This window comes from Schistocerca piceifrons, chromosome 1 (genome assembly GCF_021461385.2).
Source record: "Schistocerca piceifrons isolate TAMUIC-IGC-003096 chromosome 1, iqSchPice1.1, whole genome shotgun sequence".
Classification (NCBI taxonomy): domain Eukaryota; kingdom Metazoa; phylum Arthropoda; class Insecta; order Orthoptera; family Acrididae; genus Schistocerca; species Schistocerca piceifrons.
This window is the reverse complement of record NC_060138.1, coordinates 778,869,648-778,896,758: the sequence shown is the minus strand read 5'-3', so window position 1 is coordinate 778,896,758 and position 27,111 is coordinate 778,869,648. Positions and strand designations below refer to the sequence as shown.

The 27,111-nt window shown below is 40.0% G+C and overlaps 1 protein-coding gene across 2 annotated transcripts in view; it reads right to left on the bottom strand.

The window, feature by feature from the left end:
- The window catches only part of LOC124796411, a 104,484-nt gene that overhangs the window by 38,199 nt on the left and 39,174 nt on the right, over nt 1-27,111 (bottom strand). For both annotated transcript variants that reach the window (XM_047260591.1, XM_047260599.1), the window contains exons 2-4: nt 21,986-22,295; nt 11,820-11,930; nt 10,067-10,126 (exon numbers count right to left, since the gene is read on the bottom strand). In XM_047260591.1, coding sequence (XP_047116547.1) covers nt 10,067-10,126; nt 11,820-11,930; nt 21,986-22,295 — 481 coding nt within the window. The remainder of the gene's footprint in view (nt 1-10,066; nt 10,127-11,819; nt 11,931-21,985; nt 22,296-27,111) is intronic.

The following is a 27,111-nucleotide window of genomic DNA, read 5'->3' as shown; positions in this document are numbered from 1 at the left end:
CATGCAGATGCGGATAAGGAACTTGCGGATGTGGATTAATTGCTGCGGATGCGGTTGCAGATTAGGACCTTGCAGATGCGGTGCGGATGCAGACTGCACTTTTCTTATCCGCGCAGGCCTCTAGACATAAGCATATGAAAATATGCGAAGTAGACTGCTTTTCGTGTTGAATTGTCACTTATTTCAGATACTGTTCTAATGGTAAATAAAGCAGCATTTAGTTTCTGAACAAGCCCCTGAACATGGGATTTCCACAACAGCTTACTATCTATCCGAATGCCTAGGAACTTGATCTGTTCTGTCTCACTTATAATATGCCCATTCTGTCTGATCAAAATATCGGTTCTTGTGGAATTGTGAGTTAGAAACTGTAAAAACTGAGTCTTACTGTGATTTAGCATCAAATTATTTTCCACAAGCCACGAACTTATTTCTTGAACTACATTATTTGATAATGTTTCAATATTACACACAAGATCCTTCACTACCATGCTGGTGTCATCAGCAAATAGAAATATTCTTGAATCACCTGTAATACTAGAAGGCATATCATTTATATAAATAAGAAACAGCAGTGGCCCCAGCACCGACCCTTGGGGAACGCCCCACATAACAGTGCCCCATTGGGACTGAACATCACTACCACTCTCATTATTGCAGAGAATTACCTTCTGCTTTCTGTTCTTAAAGTAAGAGGTGAACCAATTGTAAGATACTCCCCTTACTCCATAATGGTCCAAATTCTGCAGTAATATTTTGTGGTCAACACAATCAAAAGCCTTTGTTAAATCAAAGAAAACGCCTAGCGTTCACAACCTTTTATTTAATCCGTCCAAAACCTCACAGAGAAAAGAGAATATAGCATTTTCAGTTGTTAAACCATTTCTAGAACCAAACTGTACATTTGACAGCAAATTATGTGAATTTAAATGCTCCAGTAACCTTTTATATACAACCTTCTCGATAACTTTAGCAAACACCGATGGCATAGAAATAGGTCTATAATTGTCAACATTATCCCTGTCTCCCTTTTTATGAAGTGGCTTCACTACAGAGTACTTTAATCGGTCAGGAAACTGACCACTCCTAAAGGAAAAGTTACAGATATGGCTAAGTACTGGGCTAACATACATAGAACAGTACTTCGGTATTCTGCTAGATACCCCGTCATACCCATGAGAGTTCTTGGTCTTTAGTGATTTAATTATTAACTCAATCTCCCTCTTGTCAGTATCATGGAGGAGCATTTCAGGTAACAGCCTCTGAACACTTTTTTCTACAAGCGCTATATGATTCCCTGTTGGGACTAGGTTTCTATTTAGTTCACCCGCTACATTCAGAAAGTGATTATTAAATACTGTACATATATGCGACTTATCAGTAACACAGACATTCCCACTACACACTGATTCTATATCCTTGACCTGTCTCTGCAGACCAGCCATTTCCTTTACGACTGACCATATGGTTTTAATTTTATCCTGAGACTTAGCTATTCTATCTGCATACCACATACTTTTTTGCCTTCCTAATAACTTTTTTAAGCACCTTACAATACTGTTTGTAATGGGCTGCTGCATTTAGATTTTGACTGCTTCTAACGTTTTGATATAATTGCCACTTGTTCTACAGGATATTCTTATCCCTCTAGTCAGGCAACCAGGCTGCCTGTTTGTGCTAGTACCCTGTTTTGAACGTTCTAATGGAAAGCAACTTTCAAAGAGCACGAGAAAAGTCTTGAGGAAAGCATTATACTTATTGTCTACTGTATCAGCACTATAAACATCTTGCCACTCTTGTTCCTTGATAAGGTTTACAAAGGTCTCTACAGCAACTGGATCAGCTTTCCTAAAAAGTTGATAACTATATTTAACATGTGTTGCAGCACAAAAATCTTGTAGAGTTAAAACTTGTGCATCTTGATCTGAAAGGCCATTCACCTTTCTGCTAACAGAATGCCGTTCTAGTAATGAAGAATGAACAAAAATGTTGTCTACGGTTGTTCTACTGTTCCCTTGCACTCTTGTTGGAAAGAATACAGTTTGCATAAGATTATATGAATTAAGGAGGTCTACCAGCATCCTTTTCCTTGCACAATCACTTATACAATTAATATTGAAGTCACCACATATAACTAACTGTTTGTATTTCCTATAAAGTGAACCAAGAACCTCCTCTAGCTTTAGCAAAAATGTTGTGAAATCGGAGTCTGGGGATCTATAAATAACAACAGTTAGAAGTTTAACTCCATTAAATTTAACCACACCTGTACAACATTCAAACACCTTTTCAGTGCAGTACTTTGAAACATCAATTGACTCAAATGGGATACCGTTTTTCACATACATGGCTACTCCCCCACACCGCAAAGAGCTCCTAGAAAAGCTGCCAGCCAACCTGTATCCTGGTAAAGAAAGCCTCTGAATTATCTCCTTATTTAAGAAGTGTTCATTTATACCAATAATTTCAGAGTCAACATCTATAAGCAGTTCACTAACTTTATCTCTAATACCTTGTATATTTTGATGAAATATACTAATTCCCTCATTACTCGGATACCTAAGCTTTGTCGAAAGTGGTTTCTTTGTTAGAGAGACTTCCCTTAAGCAGGAATACCTATCAGCTGGCTTCAATCTAAAAAACGTGCAGCTCTAACACCCACTAGTACAGGAATTTTGTCATTAGGTGAAGATCGTACATAGTCACTTCCCCTTGAGTATTCCTGTTGCTCTGGAGAGGAAAGTTTCATACTGTTAGATGAGACAATTTGAGGTATGGGCTCTAAGAGTTGCCTATTTGTGTTGAATAATTAAGAGTTGACCAAACCAGCTGACATAATCTGCCTCTCTGAACACCATGTGACCACTGGTATAGATATGTTAAATATTATAGGATTCAAGTTAGCTTCTTATCTCTATAGAGAAAATATGGAGAAAGGAATAGTTGCCACATTTGTCAGAAAGTGTTTTAATTTCAAGAATACTGATATTAATAAATTTTGCTCTGAGCAGCACTGAGAAGCTGATGCGACAGAAGTAGTATTGTATAATACGTCCTTTATAATAGTAAATATGTACAGAGCACCTTCAGGAAACTTTAACATCTTCATAAAAAAATTTGGAAACCCTGTTGTCCCACCTCGCAGTAAAAAACAAGGAAATAGTGGTTGCTGGTGTTTTGTTGTGGATTTATTGAATTGATCTGACAGTGAACAATTATTGCCATCAGTAACACTGTCATTCAATTCCATTCCTACCGCAAACTTTGCAACTATGGTATGTATGTGCTCCAAGACTGCTATTAATAATACCTTTGTAGACAAGTTCACGGAAAAAGAGTCATATCACAATACCAATAGCAAATGGGCTATCCGACCATGACTTGCAGCATCTAGTGTTAAATGCTGAAACTTGTCAGGATAAAAAAAAAAAAAAAAAATATATTAAGGAGGGTAATAAATCAGTCAAAAATTGAGAATTTTAGGAGACAGCTTAAAGACATAAACTGGATAGCTGTTTACAATACTTCTGACTCAAATGGAAAATACAAAGCATTAAACAATGAAGTCACTTCTTCTTTTGAAAATTGTTTTCCCCTGAAGATAACTCACACAAAACAGAAGTCTAAAAATAAACCATGGATTACACAAGGAATAAAGATATCATGTGGGACAAAAAGGAGACTGTATCCACTGTCTAGGAACAGCTCTAATGTTGGCATTGTAGTGCATCACAAAGAATACTGCAAAATATTGAGGTAAGTAATCCAGAAATCTAAGCAGTTGTATTATCTGGCAACAAAATAAAAACTACAAGGAATATAGTCAAGACAGAGATAGGTGGGGTTGAAAAAGAAAAGGAACAAATAATTCTAAAAATAAATGAGACATTGGTAACAAGTGCATGTAAGTTGCAAACTGCTTAAACAAATATTTTGGTTCTGTTACTGAGAGCTTGGGCTTATCAGGTTCAGTAAACAGAGCAATGGACTGCCTGAGATCAGTCTTTACAAATAACTTCAGTAAAATGGAAATGACTGTCACATCTCCCAAAGAAGTATCACCCATCATAAGATCCTTAAAATCAAAGTATTCTAGTGGTTATAACAACATATCAATGAAGTTAATCAAAGAGTGCTCGCATGAGTTGAGTTCTTTCTTCAGCTATTTGTGTAATCAATCTCTTATCAGCAGAACATTTCCTCTCTGGCTAAAATATGCTGAAGTTAAGCATCTTTACAAGAAGGGGATACAGAGAGAGGATTCAGAGAGATTGTCAACCCGAAGTCATCAATCCCCTAGACTTAGAACTAATTAAACCTAACTAACCTAAGGACATCACACACATCAATGCCCAAGGCAGGATTCGAACCTGCGACCGTAGCAGCAGCGTGGTTCCGGACTGAAGCGCCTAGAACCGCTTGGCCACAGCAGCAGGCATTCCTTAAGGGTTCTGACATAGAGAAGGCTATTCAAACATACAGTGAAAATGTCCTTAATTCATTAGATAACAAATCGGCAACCGGCATTTTCTGTGACATGTCAAAAGTCTTTCACCATATGAATCACAGCACTCTCTTAAGCAAATTAGAATATTATGGTGTACCCAGTAGTACTGCGAAATGGTTCGACTCTTACCTAAATAACAGGAAGCAAAGGGTGTTGTAGTGAAATAGCTATATAGTTAGGAGTCAATCTTCATCTGACTGGGAATTAATTACTCGTGTTCTTCAAGGCTCCATCTTGGTCCATTGTGTTTTCTTGTGTTTTTCTTTTCTTCTGTTATGTTGCCAGATGCAAAGTTTGTTTTGTTTGCAGGTGATACAAACATTGCAATAAGTAGCAAGTCAAGTACAGATTTAGGAATGGTGACTACTCAAATTTTCACAACATTAGTAAGTTGTTTAAAGCTAATTTACTGTCACTGAACTTTGAAAAGACCAACTATAAGCAGTTCAGGACATGTAGAGATTTCCTTACAGCATGTATGTAAGACATGAAGACATGCAGATAGAAGAGGTTGACAGTGATTCTGGGACCGCAGCTCAATAATAAATTCAGTTGGGAAGGGCATGCCACAGAATTGCTGAATGTACCTAATCAAGTTTATATTTGCAGTGAAATGATGTCAGGTGTAGGAGATACATCTATAAAAAAAATAAAAAAAACCTTACACATTTTGCTTACTTTCATTCTATTATGTCATACGGGATCATATTCTGGAGTAACTTGTTAAACCAAGCAAAAGTTTTTAGTGTGCAAAAAGCAAGTAATAAGACTCATTTGTGATGTAAATTCAAGATCATCATGCAGAAATCTGTTCAGGGAACTTTGTATTCTAATCACTGCCTCTCAGCATATTTATTCCTTAATGGAATTTGTTGCAAGTAATGTGTCTCTACTTCCAACCAACAGCTCAATACATAGTATCAATACTAGGACTAAAAACATTCTACATAAAGACCTAAAATCACCTTTATCCAAAAAGGGGTCCAATATCAGGAACACACATTTTCAATAACTTGCCAGCAACCATTAAAAGCTTGGTTTCAGATAAAGCACGATTTAAACAGAGTTTGAAGGACTTTTTAATAGGTAACTACTCCTACTCTGCAGATGAATATCTTAACAGGGACTGTTTGACCAGCTTAATTAAAAATGTCTGTTAGATTTCAGTTTTGACACCACTTTGCCACAACAGTCAAGATTAGATATGTTGTTTATGATAAAGTTATCAAAAGAGCATAACTATGTTTCATTCTGACAGCATATTAATTCTGTAAATATTAGCAGCTCCACCTCACTGTAATGTATTCACATATTTTGACAACCTTCTGACAATGATCAGGGTAGTGAGTAGTAAAATCAAATTTTTTATGCTTTTTATTTTAGATTTTCTGACTTGTTCCACAGCCATGAGAACCATCTCATGTTTGGGTCTATGAAACGAAAACTGAATCTAATCTAATATATCTAATCTGAATTATTCACTACATAATATATTCGTGAAATGTATATCCTTAACTCCCATCAAGTTTTTATATTCAGCATGTTGTAACTTCGCCTTGACAACATTCATGGAATTAATCTGCCTCAGTAGCAATGTATGTACATTCTTTACACACTAACCTAAAACTGAATGCTGCAAAAGATGGCTTCCTACTGCAATTATACTACTCACACGGACATAGTAAGGACTTGTTAATGCATGTTTTGCATGTGATTGGCTCCTACCATGTTTCTCGGATGACAGATTTATAGTCTACGCACATTATCATGTGGTGCTGAGAGTTGAAGGTCACACATTTCACTGGTTAGAAACAAAGGGAAGACGACAGGAGGAGAACCTACCCCTCCCATTGGCCAGTTCTGCTGTTCCTTAGTATAGTAGCTACTTTCATGCGTTTTAACAGCAGATTACATCTTTATTTAAATTTGCTAAAAATTAGAGCAGTTACAGGCACTGAAATTTTTTGCAGGAATTTATGACTTCCAAATTAACTCTCTCTCTCTATCAATCAAACGAGAATAAAAATAATTTATTTCTATGATAATTATATAGTTCCATAACATTCTGGGTTTTTTCAATTACCTCCTGCATTGATTTTTTTTATTTTTTCCACACATGTTTTCCTTAGGACACTTGCAACAGTCAGTGAGCAAGTTTTACCCATACTGGGATGTGCCAAAGATATGTTACTAGCACAATTCTATGAACAACAGAAACTACTTAGATACTGACATCTTAGATATTCAGGAATCCAGCCGGATGTTCGTGTCATTCTCACACGATATTTCCACAGCATGCCTCGCTGTCTTCTTCAGGTGCTACCTGAGACTGGTCCTTGGGTCGATCGAGTCCAGTATTTATGCCTGGAAGGAGATGGGCATTCCCTAATCGGTCCCTGCTGAGTCGAGTGTTCCGTCTGTGGTCTGCGCCCACCAGACTCGGCTTCAATGGACCCCTCCAGTCGTGGATGTTCTGACTGCCGTCCACACCCGTTTTGGCTGTCCTCAATGGTTGTGGTCATCATCTGAGGTGTGTTAGACCCGACCTGAGATGTTGGCGAGCGCAGACCACAGACGGAACACTCGACTCCGCGCATACCGATTAGGGAACGCCCAGCTCCTTCCAGGCATAAATACTGGACTCAATTGACCCAAGGACCAGTCTCAGGTAGCACCTGAAGAAGACAGCGAGGCACACTGTGGAAATATCGTGTGACAATGATGCAAACATCCGGCTGGATTCCCGAATATCCAAGATGTCAACAGATCGTTGGGAAAGCATGAAGAATTAAACTTAGATACTGTTAAGCCTGTTGATCAAAGCCAGAGCACTGGCATTCTTTTGACACAGTACCATTATTCAACATGGCCCCTCAACTGAATAGTCTATTTCATAGGTATCTTTAACATCAATACCTCCATACTACTTTTTTATGTTTTTTATTTTGACTAGTAGACCACGGTCTACATGAAGGATCTGAAGTTAAAACACTAACTGCAGTCAAAAAACTGCATACTAAGAAAACTAGCATGGGGGACATACGAGACTCCTACAATGCTAACTTATGCAAGCTGCCAATGGGTGTGGTTTACAGTTACCTTCCTCTTAACTGCTATGAAAAGCTGAGTGTGTATCTATGACTAGTGTTTGTAGGATGTAGTGTTGTGTTCCTTGTTTAAGTTGAAGTGAAGGAAGAGGGTGAAACATAGCACCAACACAAAGTGAAACCTCGGAAACTATCTACAAGGAAAGCTTTTGAAGCTGCACATTAACTAAAGTTTTGACATTATGACTGACCATTTTAAATGAAGTACGTTTTGTCATTGTGAGGGTACACATGTATTTAACATATATGAGCCTTTGTATCCTCAGCAGTCTTCTATGATTGAGCAAGCGCAGGTATTTTGGACTAGGTTTGGCCAACTTATAACTGGTGTTTGTTACTTGATATAATGACATAAAGCTCTTTTCGTTTGCTGAGAATCTGTACAGTTGAGGTACTCCTGGAGCATCATGCGGTGATGCCAGGTCTCCTTACTTTGTGCTTTTGTCATATACAGTGCTTCCTCTGAACTTTCAACACTGTGCACCACTTCATGGAACCCTCCTGGAGAAGTTCTTTGCCAAGGGGCTTCCCAACTATCAAAGAATAGATAGCAGATTCAATGTAAAACATTTCAGTCAGTTCACAACTGAGAACATCTTGGTTTTGTTAATGGGGTAATTGGAAGTTCAAAGATTGATACATACATAATAAATGTCATTGTTCAGTATTTGGACTTTCTATCAGTAGCTGGGAAATATTGCAAGAAGAGTTTTTTGAGATTTTGCAGGTTTGTTGTCTGATCAGCGCTGGGGCTTAACTGCAAGAAGTTTGACTTCATCACCATAAACCCCCTCATCACACACTGATGACAGAAAACATTATAACCACTGCCCACTGTCAGGATGAAGGCTGCCTTGTGGTGTTCAGGACACACAATGCTGTAAGGAAACTATAATAGTGGAGCAGAGAAGAATGGGGAATGATTTTAGTCTCGGTAAGGGCCACAACTGGGGAAATCTACTGATGTAAGTGACTTTGACAAAGGGCAGATTGTTATGGTCCAATGTCTCAGAATCAGCATCTCGGAAACAGCGAAACTGGTGAGCTGTTGGTGTGCTACTATTGGGAGGAGCCACGAAAACTGGTTGAAAGACGATGATATGACCAGTAGCCAACAAGCTTTTGGATGTCCACAAATGGAGAGGTCAGAGGCTCGGCCTCTCTGTGAAGCAGAAGAGGCTGCAATCTCTGGCAGATCTCATGACTGAAAACAACAATGGTGTTCCAGAGCATACCATTCAGCACACACTGTTGGAACGTGGGACCCTGCAGTTGGTGACTCCAACACAGTCCCATGTGGATGCACAACATTGTCAATTATGATTGCAGCGGGCACAGGAACATCAAGACTGGACCAGGATCAATGGAAATCAGACACTTAGTTGGATGAACCATGTTTCTTGTTACACCAGGCCAATGGTAATGTCTGGATTTGCCATCATCAAGGCTGCTCGAAACATGCATCATGCAATAAATACAAGCTGGTGGGAATAGTATTATGCTATGGCTGACATTCACCAGGGCATTCAAGATACCTGTGTTAGTAGTCAAGAGTACCTTGATGGCTGTGGACTATGAGAACATTATTGCCAATCGCGTGGATCCCTTCATGCTTGATGTTTTACCCGACAGTGATGGCATATTCCAGCAGAATAGCAGTCCATATCACAATGCTAGACTCACATTACAGTAGTTTGACAAGTGTTATAGTGAGCTCATGTTGATGTTTCGACCACCAAATTCGCCTAATCTTAATCCAATGGAGCATATTTGGGATGCTGTCAGCAACAACCTCAGCACTGACACTCCCAAACCATGTACCAATAATTTTAGGGAATTCAGCAACTTGTGCATGGACAATTAGTGCCATATATCTCTGGAAATCTGCCAACAACTTGTCAAATTCAAACAACACATAACAGCTGCCATATTGTATTCCAAAGTTGAAACAATACACTGTAAAGAGATAGTTATAATGGTTTGGCTTTCAGTGTATCTGGTCTTAAAACAGCATAACAAAATCTAAGAGACAGCAAAACAATTGCCTGCACAGTTTACAACTGCCTTCTGAGTTGCAGTTTCCTGACAAACAGTGTATCTGTGACAGAGAGCAGGTGGTCCATAAGCTAGATATCTGCAGCTGCTGATAACCATTCCCATTATGTATTTTGCTATTGCGAATGAGATTTTTTTAGTTCTGTATCTCTAGATTCAGAACCTTTGCAATTAAGTGTACATGACACTACCACTAATCACATTACTGGGGCTAAGCGCAACCTCGTTCGGTAATATGTAAATGTTTATGGAATAAGTATATTCTTATTTCTTGAAAATGATTAAATTTTGAACACTAATGTATGCACTTAAGTGGATTACTCCACCATACATTCTCAGATCTTCTAGACATAGAAACATATATGAAAACCAACTAAAATTATGTAACAACACAAACCGTTATCCATGTCTCCATCAGAATCTGCACTTTCAGGCTCCAGCATACTATTCCTTCCTCCTAGGACAGAGCAGGAAAAACATTGTCACTGTGTCAACTTACTCCTTTGTTAACAAATATTAAAACTTCTACATAACTAGTTTTCAAATAATTTTGTTTTGTTTTAAAAAAACTGCTTCTTACAAGCACCAAAAATTTACTTTCAATATCTGAGTAACAGATTACACAAAACTAAAAAATTGAATCACTACATTTAATTTATGAAATTTTAACATTTTAACATGTATCTAAACCCAAAGTCAGTTTCATAATCAATAATTTTTATGTTGCGTTACAGGGTTAATTGGTGAGTCATTATCACAAAAAAAACTGTTTCCATTGTCATTCTATAAGCCTTTGACAGAACAGTTATTCGCAAAAAAAAAAACATCTTAGCTCCATTTTTCTTGATTTTCTAACCTTTTTTTAAAATAGGATAACATTTTAAATGTAAGATGGTCTCTATTATATCTTGCTTAACTTTTTTACACATTACTTAAAAGTCTATGCTGTATATGACACCTTTGCCAAACAGTAATGCAGCAAACAATGTGTCATCATTGAATGCCACAGATATCACAAAAAGCTTCCTCCTAAAAACTGACACTACATGTGCGAGTTCTGTTAACAGAATCAGATTTACAGGGAAGGTGGAGAGGTGGGGGGGGGGGGGGGGGGTGAGGGGGGGGGGGGGATTTAATGGGAGGGTTTACAGCAAATTTTATAACACAGGCTGCAACACAGACGAAACAAAAACATTATGCTTGTTACAGTCCACAACATCAGACAAAAAGTTTCCTGAAACAGGATGGCCAAACTATCAAAATGAAGATTTCATGTACCCAGGCCACATTTAGATACCATCTTCAAACATACAAAAATTTGGGAAAGGTACACAAGGAAAGAAATCACAGAGGTACAGTTCACTACCATTTAACTATGGAAGGACCTGATTAAGTACCAACTGGAATCTTTGCTCCTCATATACAAACAGGGCAAAGACCACTGTTCAGAGGCAAATTTCATAGGTGTGAAGAATAAACTAAATGACAATGACAATAATATTTCCGTTTTCTAAGCAGGAAGTACATATAGGTACTCCTAGACGAAAAATAAGAAAAGCTTCGAGTTTTGACAGCCGACCACAGTTTCACAAAATTAAGGATTAAATAGTACCCTGTATGATAGATATATTAAGTAAGGTGTTTGGATGGAGGCAGAGCTGATTATCAGCAAAAAAGGCTGATAAACAGATCCTGTTGTCACTAAACTGTACAAAACTATCTGTCAGCTGGATACTGGGAAACATACAGGAGCATCTCCTACATGACAAATGAATAGGGCTTATTAAATTCAGAAAAAAAAAATCATCAAAAATTCTGCTAACCAGTCAGTCAATACAAACTGTAAATTATGACGATATTTACGCTGTGGACATCAATATCGAATTTGCTAGGGCTTTTGATGAGTTCTAGTACTCCCTCTCATTCGTGAGGCTTAGGAAGCTGAAGATAACTAAAAGTTTATATGGCTGTTTCAGACTGTACTACTGTTGTAGAGTAGGAATGAAGACATCTGATACGACAAGCTCTTATCTGAGATATACAACTTATATATGTGAATGAGTATCGAGGGTAATGTACAAATCAACCAGCACTGAAACTAAAATTTACCAATATATATTGTAAAACTTTTATCATTAGACCATACTCACCTCTGTTGTTGATTTCGGCGTAAGTGGGTGGGCGTTCAAATTTCAGCAGATGAGACCCACTTAAATCCTCCGAAGGATGCACCACAGAGTTCTTATAAGGATCGCCGGTGCCTACAGGACAATGTCCGTAGAAGGACCGTTAGTGATATTTAGAAATTGGAATACAGCTTATCAATTTACAGATCACGACAAGAGGGTGTGGAAAACTGGCCTAAAAAAACAAAGTTGAGAAAATTACAGAAGTAACTGGCCAAGGGGCGAGTCACGGACAATGGCTAGGAACAAATTGTGTGACAGAGGAGAGAGGAAGCTACACAAGTATGGTAGCACAGATACACAGAGAATGTTTACAATATTCCACAAAATGTGGAGAAATAAGTCGCCTCATTTCTTTAAAAGTGACAAATCACATGCCCACAGGCAATAGACTGTATGTCAATTATCTTTGCAAAACTGATAAAAGAAGCAATAACAGATGATCTGAGGAGAAATCTAAACACCTGAACATGTAGTACTTCGGAGCCTTGGTCATAAGGTCATTGGACTATGAAGAGAGTTAGTTTCTGGGGTTCTGGTGATTACAGCACGTACGTTATGACGCATGTACAGTCCTGGATAGATTAGCGACACACATTCCACAACAGTGCCATAAAATTACCTGAATTTTCAAACATGAGGAAAAGCAGAAACTTAGCAATGGCTATCAGCACTTCAATATTCAAAGCTATGTTACCAAAAAAGAAACTTGAAGAAAATACAGCCAATACCTAATTTTGTCTTGCTATTGCCAGCGACAGTCTTCACAAGCACAACGGTCACAGGATGCACAAAGACTCCTGGCTCCCAAGTTCCTCAAAATACTAGCAGTTCACGCAGATTGTATATTTCAGAAGTGGAGCTTTTGCAACATATGCTCCCATCGCAGGGAGAAAAGATATCAGGTTGTCGACCATCATCATCATCATCATCATCATCATCATCATCATCATCATCATCATCATCATCATCGTCTTAAGTCCCAGGCAATGAAGAGGATGGCAGTTGCATCAAATGGACAACACACAACTCCTAATCAACCTTAAGATTGGTTTGGAAATCTGCAGAATGATAGTCAAACCAACTTTTAGTGGCAGGGATGCTGCAGCACTTGAGGTGTGGAGCACTGGACCATGACTGGGTGGTGTGTACTTTACATGTACGTACTTTATATCAGAACAAAGTTGTAGCAATTAACATCTGTCATTGCTACATTAATTCTTTACTCTGGCAATTTCTCTTTAATTGAGGTAATTTTGCAGTTTTCTATTCTTAGTATATTATACTTTCCTTTCCATTCGTTCAACACGAATGATTTCTATTAAACCAGAAACAAAAAAATAAAATAAAAAGAGAAGAAGAAGTAGTACAGTATTAGAATTATAAAGCCAAAACAAGCAACATCAACATCACTGGTTCAAAGAGAATGATCACAGGAAGTTCCTAAACGGTGTGAACAAAAAAAAAACTATAATGGTGTTGCAATGTTAAATAATGAGTTTAAAAAAGCATAACAAAGTACATTAAAAGCTTGCTGCTAATGGAACAAATGAATCAGAAAATACCTAATCATTTGTTTTGTGCCTCTATAGGGTATACAGGGTGGATAAAATAAAAATGGCCCAGAAATAATTTGGAAGACTGACGTGGAAATTCCTCTTATTAATGAACAGGAGAACTGCCCATCACATAAAATGCTAGAATGTAATTTTGATGCAGCGATCAGTTGCTGTCACATGTCTAGGCATGCACATTTCCCCTCATGCTTTGCCCTGAGTACTTCACTGTGTCGTTAAATTTGAGTGAGAGAGAAGAGCGAACACATATGGTGAATAGCTGAATGCAACACAAAATGCTGTCCATGATACAAAAGCACATGTTCACTGCTGAGTGTAATGTGAAGCATAATTTGTGGAAAATTTGTGCAGAACTATTTTTGAGAATGGATGTTTTTTTGGCAAAACCGCCACCAAAGTCTGCAATATAAAGATTAGAGGCTAAATGATGTGAAATGGACTCTGTAACGAATAATAACTTTAATCAGAAAAAAAGAGTTCAAACATCAGAAAACATTGTTGAGTCTTAGTGTAAATTTTTTCCAAGACAGTTGCAATTTGCCCATCTGTAGTAGTAGTAGTAGTAGTACTACTAGTAGTAGTATTTGTTGTTAGTCTTAGAGTGCTCAGTGGTTGAGATCAATAAAACCCAAGCACAAACAGAAGAAGAGCATATAAAATAACACACAAAGTACATTAATATTAGTCAGACAAAACAACAACAACAACAACAACAATAATAATAATAATAATAATAAAAGATCTACAAAGGGAGACTAAAGAGTACATACACTACACATACTAGGTCCTCTAGCTAACAAAAGAATCTATATATCAAATGACACTACCTATAAAGAAACATGTTGAAGTCTGACCACATTACCTGACTGGTTGAAAGCAGGTCGTCATGGTTAAGTCAGTAGCTTCATGAAACACAGCTTGTTACTCCTTATTTTCACCAATTTATTTCTTACTGATGTGTGACCCCATGTCTCAGTAATGAGATCTGTCACTGCCTTTAAGGAGATGGTACATTGTACCACAGTGTGAATTATATATGTTACAATGGCAGCTGCATTTGCTAATGAGTTTTTCAAAGATGGTCTACATCCTTAGCTATCTTCTAGAATGACACACCTTCCCTAACCCAAGTATGCTAATAAAGGAATTATAGTGTCTAACTTGTTTTTTCACTGAGTACATGCTACACAACACCAACTCTGTAATCAGGTCATTAATTCATGCCTCTGTAGTGGCACTCTTAGGACGTAATCCAATTCAAATTCCAATGAAGAATTTTCACTCCCAGTATTTGGCTGACAAGGGAAGGTGAGGTGGTGGCATGAAGTTCCTGATCACCAGACTTCGTGTCAATGTCCTGAATATAATTCCAAACATCTCTTCAGTCCATCATGAAGAGAGATCACTCTACATGTGCACAAGCACGCACATGTGTGCGCGGATGCGCGCGCACACACACACACACACACACACACACACACACACACACACACACTCTTTAGTTCCCTACACTCAACAGATATACTTAACGGAAAAGGTGCTAATGTGCACAACAGAAAGAGAAACCTTCAAATTATGAGCCTGAACCTACCATTCAGGGTATTCCAGCGAACCATGTCATATGATGTTATCTTTAAATACAACCCTCGCCAATCTGACCTGTCTCTCCTCAAAGGCCAGACTGCACACTCCACCAATCACAGGATGTAATAATGAGTGAACAAGGAGTAACACTCCTTTATACAAATAAATCCATGGCCTATCTGGCAGAACCTTCTAAGGGCCTTTAACTAATGTTATAGTGAAGACTGCCTGGGACTGAGTTGAATGGAACCAGGTCACTAATGTGTGTCTCAGAATGAAAGCAACAGCCTTCTATATAGGAGTTGGTAAACAGAGATGCTTCCTCCCAAAAGAAGGTCGCAGTTGACAGAAATCAAGAAGATCAGTACAGGAGGTGTTATGCCACCTGTTGGTGTGGTTAGAATTACTGACAGCTTCAGTATAGTGATGTGAAAGCAATGGAATACTACCACATTACAACAAAAGTACTGATTGTACCACTGAGGAACAGCATGGTGATTAAGGGAGGTTTGCTTGTGGCTTGCAGTAGTAACTCCACAGATATATTCTGTCACTATCAGCACTATGCCACTCTAGTTTGTCTTGAGGCTACTGTTTTTCATTATTCCACATGAAAATAAACAGTGAACTGTCACTGGGTCACAAGCCTCTTGGATTAAAGGTAACAGTGGGCAAAGCTAGCAAGTGGCACACTCTGTTGGGATAGGAGCCAATCTTTCTGTAAGGTTCAAACAAATGCAGAAGGTGAAGGAAAGATTAGAGTTTGACATCTCATTGACAACAAGGTTATAAGAGAGAGAGCACAAGCTCAGATTGTTTTGTAAGGATGGAGAAGAAAACGGGTCATGTCCTTTCAGCAGAATCATCCTGCAAATTTGCCTGGAGTGACTTAGGGGAATCATGGAAAACCCAAATCTGGATGGCCAGAGGCGGATTTGAGCCATGTCCTCCCACATGCGAGTCCAGGTGTGCCATCGACTGTGTTACCTCGCTCAGTGCAGACGTGTCTTCTGGTGAAGGTGACACGAGGCTCCTAGGGAAATTGAAGGCAGGGTCTCATTCCCCATGTTGAGAACACTTTGCTGACTGTTATGGAGTCTCCTGGGTGTACCCAGCTGCATATCATGGCTCACATGAGCAACAACATTTGCCACTTAGGTTTTGAGGCTATTTTTGTTCCTACGCATGGCTGGTTGCATTGGTAAAGACAGCTAACCTTGCAATAGGGACAGAAGCTGTGCTAGCATGTACCAGCACTGAAAATGCCTTACAAAGAATAATAGCGAAATGCGTGTGGCACGAAAATTGTGTTTCCTTCAGTTGTAGTTAGACGATCCAAAAAGTAAAATGTATCAATATACCATAATATTACACACAACTGAGGAAGACAAGACTACAAAAGTCAAAGATGTTGTTCCCATAACTAACTGTGGTTTTCTCATGTGGAGCTGAATGATTTCTTGGCCTCTGCTAGTGGGTGGGAAATTGTAGGACTCGTGCCCCTCAATAGGCCAAGTGAGCACTACACACAGGAAGCAGCTACTAGGGTAGCAGAGTACATGTGAAATGCATTTGCTCGTGTTTTTAGGATTCAAAAATCTTCACAGGGCCAGTAAATTACATTCTGATTTCAGAAGATGAAGAAATTGATCCCTATAATGCCCACATAGTACTAAGGACAGAAAGGTGGATGAAACTGGAGGTTAATAGAAACGGAATTCTCAATTCTGATTGGAATGTTTATCACAAAATTGCATGGGACTGGTAATGGAGGCATCAATCATCAAGCAGCAATCGGTATTGTAATTTTAAACTGTCGAAGCTGCGTTGGTAAAGTACCGGAACTTCAAGCGCTGATAGAAAGCACCGAAGCTGAAATCGTTATAGGTACAGAAAGCTGGCTGAAGCCAGAGATAAATTCTGCCGAAATTTTTACAGAGGCACAGACGGTGTTTAGAAAGGATAGATTGCATGCAACCGGTGGTGGCGTGTTTGTCGCTGTTAGTAGCAGTTTATCCTGTAGTGAAATAGAAGTGGATAGTTCATGTGAATTATTATGGGTGGAGGTTATACTCAACAACCGAACTAAGTTAATAATTGACTCATTTTACCGGCCTCCCGACTCAGTAGCATTAGTGGCAGAACAACTGAGAGAAAATCTGGAATACATTTCACATAAATTTCCTTAGCATGTTATAGTCTTAGGTGGAGATTTCAATTTACCAGATACAGACTGGGACATTCAGATGTTTAGGACGGGTGGCAGGGACAGAGCATCGAGTGACACTATACTGAGTGCATTATGCAAAAATTACCACGAGCAATTAAACAGAGAACCGACTCATCGAGATAACGTCTTGGACCTACTGATGACAAACAGACCCGAACATTTTGACTCTGTCAGCGCAGAACAGGGAATCAGTGATCATAAGGCCAATTGCAGCATCCCTGAATATGGAAGTCAATAGGAATATAAAAAAAGGGAGGAAAGTTTATCTGTTTAGCAAGAGTAATAGGAGGCAGATTTCAGACTACCTAACAGATCAAAATGAAAATTTCTGTTCTGACACTGACCATGTTGAGTGTTTATGGAAAAATTTCAAGGCAATCGTAAAACACGTTTTAGGACAGGTGTGCACCGAGTAAAACTGTGAGGAACAGGAAAAACCCACTACTGCGAAAGCAAAGAGAGCTTCACAGCAAATTTAAACGCAGGCAAAACCTCTCAGACAAACAGAAGCTAAACAATGTCAAAGTTAGGTTAGCGTAAAGAGGGCTATGCGTGAAGCATTCAGTGAATTCGAAAGTAAAATTCTATGTACCGACTTGACAGAAAATCCTAGGAAGTTCTGGTCTTACGTTAAATCAGTAAGTGGATCGAAACAGCATATCCAGAGACTCTGGGATGATGATGGCATTGAAACAGAGGATGACACGCGTAAAGCTGAAATACTAAACACCTTTTTCCAAAGCTGTTTCAGAGGAAGACCACACTGCAGTTCCTTCTCTAAATCCTCGCACGAATGAAAAAAATAGCTGACTTCGAAATAAGTGTCAAAGGAATAGAAAAGCAACCGAAATCACTCAACAGAGGGAAAGTCCACTGGACCTGACGGGATACCAATTCGATTCTACACAGAGTACGCAAAAGAACTTGCCCCCCCTTCTAACAGCCGTGTACCGCAAGTCTCTAGAGGAACGGAAAGTTCCAAATGATTGGAAAAGAGCACAGGTAGTCCCAGTTTTTCAAGAAGGGTCGTCGAGCAGATGCACAAAACTATAGGTCTATACCTCCGACATCAATCTGTTGTAGAATTTTAGAACATGTTTTTTGCTCGCGTATCATGTCATTTCTGGAAACTCAGAAGCTACTATGTAGGAATCAACACGGATTCCGGAAACAGCAATCATGTGAGACCCAACTCACTTTATTTGTTCATGAGATCCAGAAAATATTAGATACAGGCTCCTAGGTAGATGCCATTTCCCTTGACTTCCGGTAGGCGTTCGATACAATTCCGCACTGTCGCCTGATAAACAAAGTAAGAGCCTACGGAATACCAGTCCAGCTGTGTGGCTGGATTGAAGAGTTTTTAGCAAACAGAACACAGCATGTTGTTCTCCGTGGAGAGACGTCTACAGACGTTACAGCAACCTCTGGTGTGCCACAGGGGAGTGTTATGGGACCATTGCTTTCCACAATATATATAAATGACCTAGTAGACAGTGTCGGAAGTTCCATGTGGCTTTTCGCGGATGATGCTGTAGTATACAGAGAAGTTGCAGCATTAGCAAATTGCAGCCAAATGCAGGAAGATCTGCAGCGAATAGGCACTTGGTGCAGGGAGTGGCAACTGACACTTAACATAGACAAATGTAATGAATTGCGAATACATAGAAAGAAGGATCCTTTATTGTATGATTATATGATAGCGGAACAAACACTGGTAGCAGTTACTTCTGTAAAATATCTGGGAGTATGCGTGCGGAACGATTTGAAGTGGAATGATCATATAAAATTAATTGTTGGTGAGGCGGGGTGCCAGGTTGAGATTCATTGGGAGAGTCCTTAGAAAATGTAGTCCATCAACAAAGTAGGTGGCTTACAAGGACAGTCGTTCGACCTATACCTGAGTATTGCTCATCAGTGTGGGATCCGTACCAGGTTGGGTTGACAGAGAAGATAGAGAAGATCCAAAGAAGAGAGGCGCGTTTCGTCACAGGGTTATTTGGTAAGCTTGATAGCGTTACGGAGATGTTTAGCGAACTCAAGTGGCAGACTCTGCAAGAGAGGCGCTCTGCATCGCGGTGTAGCTTGCTGTCCAGGTTTCGAGAGGGTGCGTTTCTGGATGAGGTATCAAATATATTACTTCCCCCTACTTATACCTCCCGAGGAGATCACGAATGTAAAATTAGAGAGATTCAAGTGCGCACATAGGCTTTCCGGCAGTCGATCTTCCCGTGAACCATACGCGACTGAACAGGAAAGGGAGGTAATGACAGTGGCACATAAAGTGCCCTCCGCCACACACAGTTGGGTGACTTGCGGAGTATAAATATAGATGTTGATGTAGATCCTCATTGCCACAAATAATACAACAATATCTAGTAAGATTAAAACAGATTTCAAATACAAAATAAATTGGGTTGGTGTAAAGTTTCACAGAAAATGTGCTGGCCATATACAGTATTAGGGGGAGATTTGAGATTACCAGATATACACCGGGAGACTCAAGTGATTAAGACAGGTAGCAGGGACAAGGAATTGTGTATAACTATTTTGTATGCCCCATCCAAAAATTATCTTTAGCAGTTAATCAGATAAACAACTCATGAGAGTAGTATCTCACATCATCTGGTTACAAATAGGACCAAACATTTCAGCTCTGTTAACAGAGCCAAGAATCACTGATCATAAAGCCATGATAGGTATTAACAGATATCTAATGAAAGGTAGAAGATATTTCTGCTTAATAAGTGCAACAAGAAACAGACTTCATTTCACATGAGCCACCAATGTCTTTGAGGCTGAAAATGTTGGATATATATGGACAATGTTTAAGAATATTGCACAATATGCCATACAAAGTTACGTGCTGAGCTAAGTTACAGAAAATGGGAAAGACCCCACCACGGTTCAACAGGCATGTTAGAAAGCTGCTCAGAGAGCAAACTGAGAATCACTGCAGATTTAAACATAACCACAGCCTTGTAGACAAACAAAAACTGAATGCAGCTAAAATTAGTAGAAGACAGTCATATGTGAAGGGTCCAGTGAATTCAAAAGTACCATTCCATCCACTGGTATGGAAGAAAAGCCAAAGAAGTTTTGGTCTTATGTTAAATCAGTAAAAAGCTGCCTGTACAGACAGTTACAATAATGGCACTGAAAATGAGGATAATGAAGAGAAGGCTCAAATACTGCATTCCATTTTCAAACATTGTTTAACTGAGGAAGATTGTACTGCATACTCTCCTCTCAATTGCTGCACAAAGGCCAGAAACACTGATATTAAATACGTATCTGCAGGATTGAAAATAAACCTAAATCACTTGACAGAGAAAAGGAACTGAGCCTGATGAGATACCTATACAATTCTCAATACAGACCTTGTTCCTCTTCTAGCAGAGGTCTACTATCAGTCGCCGCAGAAATGTAATATTCCAAATGATTTGAAAAATGTGCAGGTCATTCCCATTTGTAAAAGGGGTCATCGAACAAATAACAACTATAGGCCCATATCGCTGACATCAGACTGTTAATAGAACAATGGAACATGTTTTAAGATTATGTATTATGACCTTCCTGGAGACTGAAAAATCTCCTTTGTAGGGCCAACATGAATTCCACTAACAACAACTGCAAGAGACTCAGCTTACTTTATTCATCAAAGACATCCAAAAGGCAGTGTATCCTGCACCTTGGATGGTTCCATGTTCTTTGTCCTCTGGAAGGCGTTCAATACAGTCCCATGCTGTTGCCTAATGAACAAGACAGGTTTGCAGAGTATCAGAAAACCTTTAGAATTGGACTGAGGAATTCCTAGCAAATAGAGCACGTCATTTCATTCTCAATGGAAAGAAGTTTTCAGACATACATACTCTGTGTGTGTGTGTGTGTGTGTGTGTGTGTGTGTGTGTGTGTGTGTAATGACTCAATTGCCAAACAGTTCTCTGGAAGCAATCAAACCCATTAAATATATGGGAGTATGTGTAAAGATCAATTTAAAGTGGAATAACCACGTGAAACTAAATGCAGAAAAGGCAGATATCTGTTGATATTTACTGGAAGAATCCTCAGAATACACAGTCCACCTACACAGGTGTCGTCTTACAAAATCCTCATTCAACCAGCACTCAAGTACTCCATCAGACAGAGACCCTTGCTCAATAGGACGCACAAGGGAAATAGGGAAAATCCAAAGAAGGGCAGTGCATTTTGTCACTAGTTCGTTTAGCAGACACATAAGCATCACGTGGATGTTTATTCAACTCCAGTGGCAGATGCTAAAAGAGAGAGGTTTTGCATCATGCTGAATTTTGTTGAATTTTGAGCATGTACATTCATAGAAGAGTCAATCAATATACTATATTCTTCTACGTATGTCTTGTAAAAAGATCATAGAGATCTCTCAAGGAGAGACTTATCAACAGTTATTCTTCCTGTGCATCATTCACACCTGTAACTGGGCAGAGTGGCTTTGTAGAGCATGGATGCATTATGTCATAGTGAACGCATCCTACCTTATCCAGAAATACTTGTAAGGCTTTATGAAACATTCCAAAAATATAGCATGTGTTTGTTATTCCTAAAATTAGAAATGTACTGTAGAGGTTAAACCATTGTTTTCAACTGTCAGCATTTGGCTCTGCAACTCACTAGTGAATATACTCTATAGACCGATGAAAAAATTATACACTATTGAAAAAATAATGGATAACAGTAGAAGACTAACCTACTAAACTCACCTGGAGAGTCAGTGATGCTCCTCCCTTCGCCCTGATACACTGTGTAGGAGGCAGATTCTATGAAATGTGGAGTAACTTCAGGATTTGGAAAAGTAAGATTGCTCTTTATGGCAGGATAACTAAATAATGATGCACCAACAGGTGTTGCTGTTGATCTCAGTGAGGATGTAGAGTACTCAAACAATTGGTTATCTATATGTGGTGATTCAGATTTTCCAAGTTCATTGTTGGCAGTTAGAAGCTTCTGCAGACTTCTCTTTATCTTAGCTTTACGATTTTCCCAAAATCGTTTCAACTGTATTTGGCTTCGCTGTGAAATAAACATACAAGAACTGCATAAGACTTAAAAAACTCGTTGAAGGAATAAGTATTTATTTTATGAGAGACTTTTTACCAGGAATAAAATTGTTAACACACACATGATAATCCACACCAGTCCTGCTTCACCTATTTATCTTTTACATTATGAGGTTAGTGTATTATTTTTTTACAACAGAACATTACCAAAATGACAAAGTAAGTCAAAATCAAATAACTAAACACGCAAGATAGAATACAAAAGGAAAAGAAAGATATAAGCAGCCATAAAATCCTTAGAAAGAGTGATGGAAAAAGTGGCAAAGCCATAGGGAAGTGGATCGGAATGTGAATAATAGGTATGCGGGTACAGGAAAGCGTGGTAAAGTAGGCAATGGGGAAAACCAAAAGCAGAGAAAAACTGGCAGAGGACTATAATGAGCGCGGAATTAGCCGAGCGGTCTAAGGCGCTGCAGTCATGGATTGTGTGGGTGGTCCTAGCGGAGGTTCGAGTCCTCCCTCAGGCATGGGTGTGTGTGTGTTTGTCCTTAGGATAATTTAGGTTAAGTAGTGTGTAAGCTTAGGGGCTGATGACCTTAGCAGTGAAGTTCCATAAGATTTCACACAAATGTTTTTGACTAGAATGAGACAACATGCTAAAATGCGAGGCAAGGTGAGGGAACTCAGATGGGTGCAAGGGATGGCCATATTAATTTTGCACTTTATTCACATTTTAAACAAGTTTGCTGGTCCACACAGTCAACTCTCTAAGATTCGAAATATCACATGATGTCAACTCTTACATCCAAAAGGATTATCCAACTTCTTCATGATTGAATCTACCCATTTTTATCTGCATTTTCTGCAGGCATACTACAGCTGGGGATTGTGAATGTAGAATATCTCCAGTTGTGCACCTTGCGATCTGATGCTGCACGTAGTCCATTGAAGGATACCCATAATTGAGGATGACTGCAGGTTTAGCAGTAATTACCTTGACAGCTTTGGAACACCTGGTTAAGCTACAGAATTAACATGCAGGTGCATCCTGCTCCATTATTTCTTCAGTGGCAGGGTTTTCTTCCTTAGGTCAATCAGCCATCTTTATGATACAGGATCAATTTGGGATTCACACTGGTATAGAGGACGTCGGCAGGGAAATGTTTTGGCAAAGGGTTCCCATTGAGAAGGATTTCAAAAGTTGGGGAAGGGAAGGAATGATAGTCTGCTTAGTTCCTTTATGCTTGTCGAACGAGGATACAGAATTTTGCCGGTCAGTGATAAGTGAGGTTGTCAGGGTCAGCTGCAAGTTTTGTTAGTATCTTACTTTCATTCCATTTCTGTTAATTGGACCAAGGTTAAATGGGTCTGTTTGTTGTACTCATTGCACTTTGATCCATTATGATTGTCAGTATCTCAGAAGGCAATCCTTCCTCCTTATGCCGCCAACACAGGGGTACTAAACTGCCTTAGGTGATCATTTACATATCTCAGGACACACTTACCAAATTTTGGGATTCACTGACAATTGGGAAGGTAGCAACCCAGGCAATAACCCCTTCCTAGAGGCTGGCCTTTACCAAGAGGTGCATGCGAGCCCTATCTGTCGACACACATGCTGAAAACTGTGCGTTACAAAGTCAGCCGTCACAGGTCAAAATGTATGAGCCAGGATTCGGGAATACACAGGCAGAAAGAGATGAAAAGAAAAGTCACAAACGTCAAGGCAAAGGAAAAATGTAAGAAGTTAATAACCAAGAAAAGAGAAACAGCCTATACATAAAAGGGGTTTTTTACAGTGTCAAAAGTGTGTGAGCAGGGCCTAGTCACACAGATGACCAATGATACGGGCCGGACATGGGGAAGGGGAAGCAATTTCACAACTGGCTGGGGAACCATTTCACTCACCACATGTGGCTACCTAGGAGGGGAGGAGGGAGTAGCAAGAATAGCAGAACAATGGACTTCAAGCGTGGAAAAACATTGGAGTGCTAAAATGCCTGGAATATTTGAGAATAATTGTTGACAAATTGTGCCTCAGATTATGTCCGAGCAGTAGAAAATATGCCAATTGGAAGCAACTGTACTTTGAAAGAACAGACCCAATTGACATACAGTCTATTTCCAAGTGCACTGTGGTTATGAACCCAAAATCTAAAACCAAAAAGCTTTGTTTGAGGGTATATTGTACATTCATAGTTTGTTCCAAAGGGTCACACTTACGAAGACTGTAACTGTGTATCGAAAACAAACTACCTCTGGATTTTCCAACAAGATAATGCTTCTGCTCACAAAGGTATCTCAGTGTGGCAGTTTTTAGTCAGAAATGGCATGACACCCTTGCCATACACCCCTCTCATCTAACATCACAGGATTTATTCTTGATTCTGCACATGAAGAAAAGTATGAAAGAACACAGATTTGAAGAAGAATTGGTCAAGACAGGAGCTGTCAGTCATCAATGGAGATGGGTATAAAAACGTTAACAACAGTGGATCCACCAAGCGGCCAAATAAATTATGCACTAGCCGAAAAATGCTCCAGTCACAGCACAAAAAAAAGATAAATACGCTCCTCTTTAAAAAGATTCTTACAGAAAAGTGGGGAACCTGCTGTCTCAATCATCATTCCACTTCCAGACCAAAAATTCTGGCACCAGTGTCTTTGTCCCGTTACTAATGCCTCTTTCTTTCTTGTTTACAATATGCTATCTTCCTACCTTTCTCTTCAACCACCATTGTCTCCTACCCACACATGTCCTTGTCCTAGAGTGTGTGTGTGTGTGTGTGTGTGGGGCGGGGGGGGGGGGGGGGGGTGGGGTGGAATGGGGGAAAGTGGGCAAATTTTTTCGTGTTATATACCAAGTTCCCTGATCTGGAGAGGGGTGGGGTGGAGGTTGGAGAAGGGGGGGGGGGGGGGGGGGCAGAGATGTGGCATGGGGGTGGCAGCTACCGCGATGGTGGTTTCCAGAATCCCACCTACCCCCCAAGTCTATGTACGATCTCCACTCACCCCTCTTTTTGATTTCCACTGTCTCTGCTCTCCTTTGCTCCCACCATCTCTCTCTCTCTCTCTCTCTCTCTCTCTCTCTCTCTCTCTCTCTCTTCCTGCCACTGCCTCTTTTCTATTTCTCTCCCCACTGGTTCTGTCCCCTCTTTCTTCCACTGCACTGTCTGTCTGCTACTCTTTCTCAGCACAAGGCAGAATGAAGACTGAGGCCGCTGGTTCCTCACTTTTCTGTCAGATTCTTTTAAAGAACACCATATGCGCCATTGTTTGTACTCCGAGAGGAGCATTTTTCATTTTGTTTTCTTCCTTTTCCTGGTACAGCAAGCTGTACTGTTTAAATAAAACAAATCTTGTAGGCCAATGGAGTTTTGACATTTTATTTATACACTTCAACACATTTACATACTTTGAATATAACAGGGAAACATTCCACGCGGGAAAAATATATTTAAAAACAAAGATGATGTGACTTACCATACGAAAGCGCTGGCAGGTCGATAGAAACACAAACAAACACATACATACACACAAAATTCTAGCTTTCACAACCAATGGTTGCTTCGTCAGGAAAGAGGGAAGGAGAGGGAAAGACAAAAAGATGTGGGTTTTAAGGGAGAGGGTAAGGAGTCATTCCAATACCGGGAGCGGAAAGACTTACCTTAGGGGGAAAAAAGGACAGGTATACACTCGCACACACACATATCCATCCTCACATACACAGACACAAGCAGACATTTGTAAAGGCAAAGAGTTTGGGCAGAGATGTCAGTCGAGGCGGAAGTAAAGAGGCAAAGATGTTGTTGAAAGACAAGTGAGGTATGAGCGGCGGCAACTTGAAATTAGCGGAGGTTGAGGCCTGGCGGATAACGAGAAGAGAGGATATACTGAAGGGCGAGTTCCCATCTATGGAGTTCTGACAGGTTGGTGTTAGTGGGAAGTATCCAGATAACCCGGACAGTGTAACACTGTGCCAAGATGTGCTGGTCGTGCACCAAGGCATGTTTAGCCACAGGGTGATCCTCATTACCAACAAACACTGACTGCCTGTGTCCATTCATGCGAATGGACAGTTTGTTGCTGCTCATTCCCACATAGAAAGCTTCAGAGTGTAGGCAGGTCAGTTGGTAAATCACGTGGGTGCTTTCACACGTGGCTCTGCCTTTGATCGTGTACACCTTCCGGGTTACAGGACTGGAGTAGGTGGTGGTGAGAGGGTGCATTGGACAGGTTTTACACCGGGGGCGGTTACAAGGGTAGGAGCCAGAGGGTAAGGAAGGTGGTTTGGGGATTTCATAGGGATGAACTAAGAGGTTGTCGAAGGTTAGGTGGACGGCGGAAAGACACTCTTGGTGGAGTGGGGAGCCACATTGAGTCTGATCCAGTCCCGGAAAGTATCCTGTCACACGTGGCGCACTTTTGTGGGAGGTTCTGGGTTTGAGGGGATGAGGAAGTGGCTCTGGTTATTTGCTTCTGTACCAGGTCGGGAGGGTAGTTGCGGGATGTGAAAGCTGTTTTCAGGTTGTTGGTGTAATGGTTCAGGGATTTCGGACTGGAGCAGATTCGTTTGCCACGAAGACCTAGGCTGTAGGGAAGGGACCGTTTGATGTGGAATGGGTGGCAGCTGTCATAATGGAGGTACTGTTGCTTGTTGGTGGGTATGATGTGGACGGACGTGTGAAGTTGGCCATTGGACAGATGGAGGTCAACATCAAGGAAAGTGGCATGGGATTTGGAGTAGGACCAGGTGAATCTGACGGAACCAAAGGAGTTGAGGTTGGAGAGGAAATTCTGGAGTTCTTCTTCACTGTGAGTCCAGATCA